General features: G+C 33.3%; 1 protein-coding gene across 1 annotated transcript in view; it reads right to left on the bottom strand.

Moving 5' to 3' along the window:
• LOC126748264 (ecdysone 20-monooxygenase) overlaps positions 1-12323 on the bottom strand; it is a 17521-nt gene extending 5198 nt beyond the window's left edge. The window contains exons 1-2 of the mRNA XM_050457373.1: positions 11920-12323; positions 2494-2944 (exon numbers count right to left, since the gene is read on the bottom strand). Coding sequence (XP_050313330.1) covers positions 2494-2929 — 436 coding nt within the window. The 5' untranslated portion in view covers positions 2930-2944; positions 11920-12323. The remainder of the gene's footprint in view (positions 1-2493; positions 2945-11919) is intronic.

The following is a 12323-nucleotide window of genomic DNA, read 5'->3' as shown; positions in this document are numbered from 1 at the left end:
TTTATTCTTGGAACCCGAAAATTTAATCCAGCCAAAAGGGTGGGACAGTCAATCTTATTATGAATAAGGTTATATAAGAATTTATGGAAAGAATTTCTCTTCTTTTTGCTAAGGGAATAATATTAAATTTATTTAAGTATAATTGACTATCCAAACTAAACCAGAGATACTTCATGAACTTGCGCTGAATGCGCTCTATATCATCTATCAGGTTACCAAATTAGAGATCCATATTCTATTTTTGAGCATATGTAGGAGAAGAAAAGTAGTTTTACAGTATTAATATTTTCAAAATGCTGACAGTTTCGATAAATAAAACCCAACAATTTGGCAGAGTCAGAAACTATTTTTGCTACATGCTTGGCGAAACTTCATTTCGCATCATAAATAATTCCCAGATCAATCGCCTCATCCACTCTGGCTAACACAACAGTTTTCTAGAAAATGAGAGAATAGAGTATTTATTACCATTTAAATATAGTCTATTGACATTGCACCAATTCTCTACTTTATTCAAATTTACCTGAAGGAATTCGCAATCGTCTTCCGTATCTATTTTTGTGAACAATTTTATATCATCCGCAAATAGTAAACTCTGACAAGACGGTAATTTGGCAAGATCGTTTATAAATAATAAAAAGAGAAGCGGGCCCAAATTAGATCCTTGCGGAACTCCCGAGCACACTTCATATATAGGAGAATTAAAGCCTTCATATTCAACAAATTGTTTACGACCTCGTAAGTAAGATTTTAGTAAAGCAACTAAATCCTTAGAAAAACCAAAAAATGTTGGCTTATGAAGAAGTACAAAGTGGTCAATTTGGTCAAAAGCTTTGAAGAAATCAAGGTATATTACATTAACCTGACCTCTATTATCCAAATGCTGACACAAATACTCATTTAGGCAAGCCAGGTTTACTGTACAGGAGCGATTTTTGACGAAACCAAATTGATTAGGTGCTATGTCTAATTTGACATGGGCATATATTCTATTATAAAGAACTATTTCAAAAAGTTTGGAGAAATTACATAAGATCGATACAGCTCTGTAATTTTGAATGTCGTTCTTCGGTCCTTTTTTGAGTATCGGGGATATTCTTGCAGTCTTCCATTTATCTGGAAATACTGTTGAAGACGAGATAAGATGAAATATGTGGCAGTAGGCCCTGACAAAACGCAAATACAATCTATAACGACAAGACTTGATACTCCTTCGGTACCGGAGGTCAACTTACTTTTTAGTTTATTAAAGGCGGTGACAATTTCATCTTCCAAAAAATTATAAGAGCAATTTAGAGAGTTGTTAATAGTCTGGCTCGATTCAATTCCAACACTAGATGGGTCCGACTCAATATATACGCTTTGAAAGAAAGTTCCAAATGCATCAACAATTTGCTGTGGTTCTTTTATTTTACGATCCTGAAACAATAGTTCCAAAAATCGGAGGAGTCTATATTAATTCGATTTTCGGCTGTTTGAGAAAATTTTAAAAAAGCAATCCTAATTTATTCTTTAATATTGCTTCGCACTATTTTAAACTGATTTTCATAATAATGAGTTCTGTATTTCTTGAGTTTTTTCCGAACTAAATTCTTTAGTTTGATATTTTTTATGATATCAGAATTAAACCAGACTGGAAATTTATATTTTTTAAGCGGAACTGCTCTATGAAATATTTCATTAAGTGTACCGTAAAAGCTGTTGCAAGATACATTAGGATCTAAAGAGGCAAACACCTCCTGCCAGTCAGCAGCTTCAATTAAGCAATATAACATGGGATAATTAGTACGTCTAAAATTGAAACAATTCTGTACCAGTAAATTGTGGGTGAAGTTATTAGTCTGAGGTAATTTACCCTTAAAATTCATAATTAATGAAGGATGATAAGAATCACATTCAACAAAAGAAAAACTACTCAAATGAACTTCACATTCAGACAAATTGGTTATCACTAAATCCAGAATTCTTCCATTGCCGTTAAGTCATAAATGACAAAGTTGATCTCACAATAGAGTCATCCTAGTGACTAAGAAAATTGGGGATATTAAAATCACCCATTATAATTATTTTCTTGTCACACAAATATTGCATTTTTTCAAAGTAATCGTACACCATATCATAAACCCATTTGCTACTAGCAGGAGGTATATAGACAATAAATACAAAGCACGTAAAATGGTCAAAGGACAATTGCGCACCTACAATCTCGATAGAATTTACAATTTGAAGCAAATCAGATAAATTCAGAGGTAACATTTTAAACTCGCACTTAACAGCTAACAATACACCTCCACCCTTCGATACTTTTGATAAAAAAGATATATCACTGTATCATTATTTCTCTATTGGTTAAACTGTGCGCATCAGTTATTGAAATACGTCGTCAATCACTCTAGGGTTAAGATAGCTTCGTGACTTTAATGAAGTGAAGTTCAGTGACTTTATTTGATTAGGTACAACGGATTTTATTATATTTATCAGCATATCCCTTACCTTGCTCATTAGTTAGTCCAGTACTAGCATAGCGTTCAGGATGGGATCTTCTATACTTCGCTATGGCTTCTGTCGGAGGCCTTATTGGATACTTCCCAGCACTCTTTAGCACTTTCTCCATATCCTCCTTATCAAAAATGTTGATGACGGGGATATTAAAGAGTGCCTCCTCCTTAAATATTCTTCCATATTTGTCTCGCATCTCTTCATAAAATAAGTGGATTTTATTCGTTTGATATAATCCTAAAGTGAAGAGCCATCTTGTTCCGAGTATCGGTAGGGAAAAAGGGCCGGGTATGTCTCGGACAGTTTTCACCTTTGGTTCGTCTTTTTTCGCGGGGAAGTTTTGGAGCAGTTTCTTCTTGATCCAGGGGGGACGATACCCGATGAAAATTGTGAAAAGCATCGCTAGTATGTGTATTAAGTAGTCGAACATATTGACGTTATCTGCCTGAAAAAAAAATAGTTAAAAAAGTGACACCCTGTATATTTTTGATACAAAAATAGATTTGTCTAATGTAGAAAAATATGCTTGAATGCTAATATTATACATTGACCTTTTTGCATCAAATTTATTAACCTTGGCTCGCAAAGCTCGGCCAGTAAAAAGGTCGCGAGTTCGACGGCCATCGTCGATTTATATATTCCATTTAAAAAAGAATATTTTGAATCCTAATAAATAAAAATTAATGGCAACTCAGAGTTACCCCAAGGAAGACATAAACCTAGAGGAAATACTAAAAATGAGATAAAAATAGAATCAATAACAAGAAGAAACAGGAAGACTTATTTAAGCCGTTTTTCGGATAGAAAATAAAGACTTAGAAGCGTTGATTGAGAAATGGGCGTATTCTCTATACATCGCATATTCAAAACCAACCCTTGGAAGACTTACCAAACAATGGAAGGTGTTAGCATGGCGTATACAACAACAAAAGCCACTCGAATTTTTACTTATATTTGACTCTTTTTTCGCATGAAACCTAATACACTCTTTGATGTTTGCGTTATTGCGACGTTGAATTATAACCGGGAATAGTACAACATTAATTTTTAAGTTCTCATCACTATAATCAGATAATAAATTGTTTTACTTCTTCATGTTGGATTCTGTTTCGACAAGATATTCCTAAAGATCTAAAAGAATATGCTTGTATAATATAGGTAAATAAATAAAGGTAAATAATATAGGCATTGCAAAAACATGACAAAAAAATTTGGTTGTCTGGAAAACTCAGTTTGACTGCCTGCGATATTGTTTAAAAAATAAAAAATGGGAAAAAATCCAGACAATTTCCATAATTTCTCTAATTTTCGAGCATTTGCATACTTTTCAATTTATTTTTTGTAATTTTGTGATTCCTTGAGGTAAATTTGGTCAAAAAATTAAGAACTTTTGTAAATTAAGAAAATATCTTCAACTGCCTAGAATAATTGAAAAAATTATTCCAGGCATTCAAAAAATTGTCCACGCACCAATATACTTTCTATAATTTTCTTTAATAGCTTTTCCTACTTTTTCTCCAGATAATACATTATTATTATTCTTCAAAACACTTGGAACTAAGACGGATTTAAATGTCTAAAATTGAACAAAAAGTCGATTTTTCATTCCTCTGTAACTCTCGATTATTCTTCGTTATTATTCTTCTATTGTAATTTTCTTTTGGTATTCTCTATTAGTTCTCATTTCATTTTCATCTCCCTGTAGGATCGAAACAATGCCAAGATAAGTGTATTCATTACGCAATCAAATAATATATTTATTTTCTAACTGATTATTTGACAGGTCAGTGCCAACCGGGAAGTATTTTGTTTTGTTTTCCAAGCCCCATCTTCTATATTTCTCCTGTAATTTTCTACTCGAGGTTCTCTTTATCATTGGCCATAATTCCATCTCAAAATTGTAACGTATATAGACATAGAGCTTCTAGATCTACTCCCATATACTATGCCAAATGGGATATAGAAGAACCACTAACATTAACATAATGCATTGGTCTAACACTTTTAAATCTTAATCTTCCATAGGGCGCCAATCCAATGCTGATCCTTCTGTGCAGTTCAGATGTCTGATTGTTTCTAGACACTCTAACTTCATGGCCTAGTAATAAATATTTTTCGACCAATTCAATTTTGGTGTTAGTGATGCATACATAGACCTTCATTCACGACGAGATTTATCATGTTCTTTATTTATTTTTCAGAAGAATTTGTTTTGAAGCATTTGTTTTGCCTCTCTTAAGTCATCAGTTGTAAGGACAATATCGTCCGCGAAGCGCAGGTGACCAACTTTCTGATCATCATTTATCCCTCTTGTATCCCAGTTAAAGCTTTTTAAAGGCATATTCTAAAACTGTGATAAATATTTTTGGCATATAGTCCCTTGCCTAGCTTCATTCAAGGCTTCTAGGATACCTTTCAGTTCAATTGTATTAAAATTTATGTGGAAGTCTATATTAAAAAAAGGACTAGTGGTGTGTATTTGATAGTTTTCTCATTGAGGGCCTTAATACTTTGTAAGATGGTCATTTGTCCCAAAACCGCATATAAAACCCGCTTGTTCTCTTGGTTCGTGAAGCTTTAGTTTATTTTCCAACCTTGATGTTATGATTCTCGTAAACAGTTTGTATAGGTGGCTTAGAAAGGTTATTAGACGGTGATTTTCCAGGCTTGTTTTATCCTCTTTTTAATGGAGTTATATGGTGGTCGCTTCATGTCACTGGGGGATATTGCTTCTGCAACCACCTTGTCTTTTCCGGGTGCTTTATTGTTTTTCATTTTTGACAGTGCTCCTTTAATTTCCTCGACGATGATAACTAGTATCCCTTCAGATCCCTGATTTACGACACCTCACTCTTGTGTAATTACTTTGAGGTTTAGAGGTTCTTGGATGCCAGATACTCTAATATAATTCGTAATGAAAGTCCCCCACAATCTTTAGGATTTCATCTCGGTTTGAGGTTATGTTACCATGTTTATTTCTTAGCTTGAATATTTCAGAATTTACTTTAGTAAGGTCGCTGCACAATACTCTTAGATTTCTGTTATTTTTCTTGAGTTTCCTACCGTGGTAGTTGCTCTATTAGGTCCTGTCTGATTGCTTGTCTTATTTTCTCTCATTTGGTTCCGTTCAAGCATCAGATTTTTCATGCTGATTTTCTCTTTCTTCTTATTACTGGGGCAAAATTCGTCTTAACGTTTTACATGAAATTGTACATGAAAATCCTAAGTGAAGAATGGGTGCTCAATTAAGATGACCACCAACATTTGTATGGCATGTGCTTCACACATATCATATCTAACAGGTACACAGATTATAAGAAAGAGACCCGGTATTTAAAGTTGCTTTTTCGCAATGGATACCAGTGCACAGAAAGACGCTTCCTCGAATTTTATTCACTGATGAAGTCCAATTTAGGCTGAATATCATGTCTGGGCCGAAAATCTAGATTCCATTAGCCAGGGTCATTCCCAACAAAAATGTGCACTCAAAGTTTGGTGTGACACTTAAATAGTGCTGTTTATTTGGACTTTTTACGAAATCTTTTGCCTGTTTTTCCTGGCTTCCCAGTTTTGATGTGGATATAAAACAATCAATTTCCAAATCGTTGCATCAGACGAGGTGGACCGATTTCTTGGCCGCCAAGATCCCCTGACTTAAACTCAGTAGATAATTTTTTGTGGGATTATTTAAAAGAAAAGGTTTATAGTGTTCCAATAGAAAAGAGACAGCCACCGCGTTATTACCTATTGCGCTGAATTTAGTCTTACACATTTAGAATGCATTTGAAAAATTTACTACAACAAATTTTTAATGTTTTTTACTCATATTATATCCGTATTTCAACGATTTCATTTATTGCAAAAATCATCTATATGTACATATTTTATATGCGTACATAAAAAGTATGAATTCAGTATGAATTAAATGCAAAAAAAAATTAGATAACACTGAATTTATATTTTTTGTTTGACTGTGGGCGCGTCAAATTTTTTCATCTTATTTTGTTCATAATTTATAAACTGTTCAAACAAATACCAAAATCAAATTTACAGGTTTTTTTTTACAAGGGAAACAAGTATTTAAATATTCTCGGCCGACCCTGGAATTAAACTTTTGTGGATACACTTCTAGTTTTAATTACACTAATGTATTATGCTAGCAAAATGAAAAAATAAAAATAACTTTTAACGAAGCTACAAGGACTTTTTATTGAACTCCTATTAGTACCTGCTTGAGGATGTACCAATCATGGGCCCTGAAACACCCTGTAGAATAAAATAGATGGGAATGTAAGAATCTTCTTAATTAAATATTACGGTTTCGTTTCTACTTTACTAAGTAGATCTTTAGGACACTGTGTTTTTGTTAGTTAGTTTGCCCAATTAGAAGTCCCCATAGAGGATTCACATTAAGTCTTTCCGCTGCGCGTGCACAGGGCGGCGAAATTTGAACCATAAAATTTGGGACAATTTTTTATAACTCTTAAGTGAAATTTTTGACGGATGTATTGAGTAAAAGTGATCTATGGATATTGGGAGTGTTTTCATTTATATTCATTTTAATGAATTCCCGTTTCTTTTTTCAAAGTCATGCAATTACATTATATTTTATGCAATGTAACATTATCATTTCTAGAAGAACGTTTGAATGATTGTCCCGAAAGAAAATTCAAAATTTGTTGAAATTCTTTCTTTTTTTTAATACAGTTTAAGCGTTGTACAACTTTTTACCGCACCTACGAATTGCTTGGTCGGCAACTAGATGGGCAACTCGTCAGGATACAATAAAAATACCTTATGATCTTATTTGAGGAAGATGCGACTTCGTGACAAGAAGCTAGAGGACTTTGAATTCAACTGGATCGACTTAGAACAGCATTCTTTCCATGATGTTAGTAAAAGATTGCAAAAATAGTTGATACTAGCATAACTGATATGGAAAACAACTATCGTGGGCTGATTAAAGTGGTTGCTGATACACGAATGGAGTTCGAAGTTTATGAAGAGAAAGCGTTTAACATCCCAGAGAGTCAAGACGACTGCTTCCATAAAAAGAAAAATAAAGTTACAATTTGAAGAATGATGAGACGGGGAAGTTCAGTTGTCAGCTAGTGATAATTTTTAGGTGCATACTTTTATCGTCATCCTTGACAACGTCGATTTTGAATGAAGAAAAAGGTGCTTGGCATATGAAAAGATCTAGGACAAATTTTCTCTGTGTACTGAATTTGGCAACATCAAAAGATCGGGACATTTGAGGAAAACGTATACTTTAGACCTTGAGTAGGAACTCAATGGTAATCTCAAAATTAACATTGAGTTCCTACTCAATGGTAACGGTCTCTCAATAAACTTAAATAAACTCAATAGAACCTCAAATGTAAATCAATTCGATGACGAAGTGATTTACTTTCACGCGTACTTAACCTCTTCAGTCCACACGTCCAGCCCGCTGTACATTTTTCAAAATATATTAGTACGGGCTCACGACGACTTAACGTGATTTGGAGCCCGCCGTGCAGCGGACTGGACGTGCATACATACGCCAAAAAATATTTGGTTAAAAATATTTGGCAACGTTGGATTTTTTTCAGTTTTGTTTTGACGGAACAGGGGTTGTGTTGTAAATCATGGCGTCGTATCAGAAACTAGGTAATATTTGCATTATTTTCGATTGTTTCGATAAAATACTGATTAAAATCAAATAAATTGACTGCTATTTAGTAAATCAACAAATATACGTACAGAAAATGTAACGTCGCTCTACAGAGTTCGGCTTTTGATTTTGTGCAGTATTTTGGACGTCGGGACTGTATTTGGTTCAAGTTTTTACTTTTTACCCAAAAATTTTAAACGGATAAAGATCTTGAAGAAATTCTAAATGACAGTGACTTCTACTTGAGCCATGATGATGAGGAAATCACCGCCGAAAACAGTGAATCAATTGAGGGAAATGATAATGAAGACGACGAGCCGGCGCCGGCAGACGCAGATTCGGTTTCTGATACCATTGAAGAGGAGTCTGATGACGATAATGTTCCCTTATCCAGAATAAGAGAGCAGGTTCTCCAGGAGCAAACAAAAAATAAAACCGCAGAAGTAAAATGGAAAAGAAATGTTTTTGAAAGTCGAGAAGATGTCTACCTTGATCCGGAATGGCAGTTACAAGATGATCATGAGTATTGGACACCCCTGAACTATTTTTATGAATACTTTTCAGATTATTTTTGGTAAAATTTATCAGAACAAAGTAATATTCGTGCCATGCAAGCAAATGAAAAAAACCACTAAAGTCAACAGCCAAAGAATATCGAATATTGACTGGAATACATATTTTAATGGGCATTTTTGGACTTCCACGGCTGCGGTTGTATTTTATGAAGGGAATTGAAATATCTTGCATTACTCAGCTACCTAGAGACCGTATTTTTAAATTAGGAAATTTTCTACATGTTGTTAACAATCTTAGTGTTTCAAATGAGGTAAAGCAGTCAAATCGGCTATGGAAAGTTCAACCTATCATCCATGCGATTCGTAAAAAGTGTATTACTTTACCAAGGAGTAAAAAATTGAGCATCGACGAGCAGATGATCCCCTTCACAGGCACTACTGCTCTCCGACAGTACGTTAAAAACAAGCCAAATCCAGTAGGACTCAAAAATGTTGTTTTAGCTACACTATTTATGATTTATCAAGGTGGAAAAAAGGCCAGATGGTTCTCCCGATCAAAATTTGGGAATAGGTGGATCGGTTGTAAAGAAGCTTTCAGAAGATTTGTCGCGAGGGCACATAATTTATTTTGATCGTTACTTTACTTGAGTCAAGCTACTGGTTCATTTACTAACAAAAGGAATTTTGGGAACAGGGACAATTATGAACAACAGAATTCCGCGAGATCTTAGGAGCAAAATAAAAAATGATAAAGAGCTCCTCTTGAATGGTCGTGGTTCCTTTGATGAGTTTGTGCGACAAGACAAAAAAATTACCATTCTGAAATAGATGGACAATAGATCAGTAACAATGGCATCAACATCTTCAGGCTCTGCGCCAGTAACAGAAGTACGCCGATGAGACAAGAAAAATAATAAGTACCTTCTTGTTTCATGTCCAAACTCTGTCACTAGTTACAACCATTCTATGGGAGGAGTGGACATGTGATAGCCTGATATCTTACTATCGCATTTGTATGCGAACAAAAAAATGGCCGGTAACAATTTTCTGGCATTTTGTGGACTTGGCAATTACAAATTCGTGGGTTGAATACCGCCAAGACTGCTTCGCTCCTGGAGATAGAAAAAACTCTATCATGGATTTACTTGAATTTAAACTGTATATCAGGAAATCTCTTGCCCTTGGGGCACAAGCAAAAGGTTTTCAAGATCCAACTTCTTCATTAGATGAAGAAACAAGTCAACCTGCTAAAAAATGCAAGAAGTCGGAGATGCCACCAAGTGATGTCAGGACCACTGGTAATGAACATCTACCAATACGCAGTGTTAATAACAAAAATTCCTATATGCGCTGCCGTAATCAAGGTTGTACAAAGAAAACAAGATTTTTTTGTGTGAAATGTAAGCTTTTCTCCAGAGAGGCAATGTTTTTTTGAGTTTCATAATTAGAGACTTAAGTCCAATTGTCCAAAATACTGGACATGTCATATTTTTTTCTGTAGTATTTTTTTTTGTAAAAAATTTTTTTTTGCTTTTTTTAAATCCTAATAAACCTATTTTATTAAAAGTTTCACAAAAAAAAAGTAAAACAATTCCTTGGGACTGAAGAGGTTAATACTACTTATGTAGGAACGTATTTTTTTATTATCTAATTATTTTCCTATGATTCTTCAATAAATAAACACAATTACGTGAAATGCTTTTAATACCCCTTTAAATTTTGTGGTCAATGATTTTTCAATATTAGAAATACTTTTTAATTTTTTTGCTATTTCACGGTTTCAACTCTTTATTAAATAAAACACACTACTTGTATTAAGCGTATAATAAATTAAAAAACTTCTTAAGTACTTAAGAAATCGTAGGCAAGATTTGTGTACCGTTTTTTTCAATAGTGTCGTTGCTTTGACAATTTCTTAAGTCTTGATGATGGCCTACAACCAAAAGCGCTAGGCAGCATTTTTTTAAATTTATTATACGCTGAATACAAGTAGTGTGTTTTATTTATTAATAAAACACAGCGTACAACTGATACCCTCATCATCAATTCTTTACTACCGTCTGGATTTTCTGAAAATCATATTTTATTACTTACGTAGTTTACTCAAGGAGAATAAAAAAATATATCATTTTATTACCATTCATTATGATACATCAGACTGAGATCGGAATATAATAATAAAAACTTCACTTTTCCATGTTTTTCTATATCACCGTTTCAATGCTATATTACTGTCTGAATGTTCTGGAAATTATGTTTTTCTCGCGTCTATCGAATTAGAATGAAATATTTCGATTTTATTAACATTCTTTATGATAGTTCAGACTGAGATGGGGATATAAAAATAAAAATTCAACTTCTTCATTTCTTGTATTTTTTAATCATATTTATCCAATTACTAAAAAAAATATAATTTGAAAAACGCTAAATTCAATTTTGGCTTAATCTAAAGCATGAGACACCCTCTATATAAAAAAACTGGTATAGCTGAAAAAATTTTACAATATCATGGCCATTTGATATTTTATGTATGACCCTGAGCTTACAATGTGAATCTGTCGGATATTAAAAAACACGCTTTACTATTGTGGTGTAGTTAAGTAAGTTTAATGTTAAATAATAAGTAGATAACCGTATGATTTTTTTAAAATAAGAAATGTGTTCCTTCTTCATGAGATACGATTATTCACTTGAATAAAAATCTACCGGAGGTTCGAAAAGTTACTTTCAAGCCTAGGATAGAAAAATGCTGTAATTTTTATTACAGTATTACAGTATTACTAAAGACACCCTGTATAAAATTGAACCCTTACCTCCTTATTACTTTTAGTTATAACCCAAATAACACAAAGGCGTTGTAAAAATATTTTACGAACGTTTGTTTCATAACATTTTAAAGTCGTTTATTGAATATCGTTTGTCAACGAAAATAATGTTGTTTACATGTCTCGTTAATAATAAAAAGATTTATTTGAAGTATTGGTTCATTTTAGATTTCATTAAATAATTGCATTAGGAATGTTATACGGATCAATTTTTTTGACGGTAATTAATTATCTATAAGGTATTAAGTCCTATCAACAAAAAGTTCTTAAAATATAGTAAATATTATGTTTTAATTAGGCCTGATATCAATGTCCTACAAATGTCTCGGTCAAATGGCTTGTGCTAATAGAATAACAGAAAAAAATCAATTGAATGACCCCTTACAAAAACTTCTAAATAATTTAATAAAAATACAAATATTACCTTTGTACGATACAATATTCACTTGAGTTCCCACACAATGAAAAAAAAATCCACCTGATCTCGAGATTTTTAAAAAGCACGGCCGAGTAAATTTATGACCGCGACGTTTTAACCCGAAAATCCGAAAACAAACACAAAAAGCCCGATGCCTTCGTTTTATCGCTCAAACAATTATTAAATGTTATTTGATATGCGTTATCACTGAAAGAAAAATTGTCTCAAAACAGATAAAACCTCCATCGGTCTGTATTTGTTTATGAAATTTATTAATATCCGCACGTTAAAATTTATTGGTCATCGCATATAAATTCTTGAAGATTTGTTACGGTCAATGACGTGAACTAATGCACCCCATCGATTTTCCGAATATATTAATTTCGGGTTCCATATTGAACCGAACCAAC

Source organism: Anthonomus grandis, chromosome 22, assembly GCF_022605725.1.
Source record: "Anthonomus grandis grandis chromosome 22, icAntGran1.3, whole genome shotgun sequence".
NCBI classification, from domain to species: domain Eukaryota; kingdom Metazoa; phylum Arthropoda; class Insecta; order Coleoptera; family Curculionidae; genus Anthonomus; species Anthonomus grandis.
Note: the sequence above shows the minus strand (reverse complement) of the source record. Positions and strands in the feature narration are given on the sequence as shown.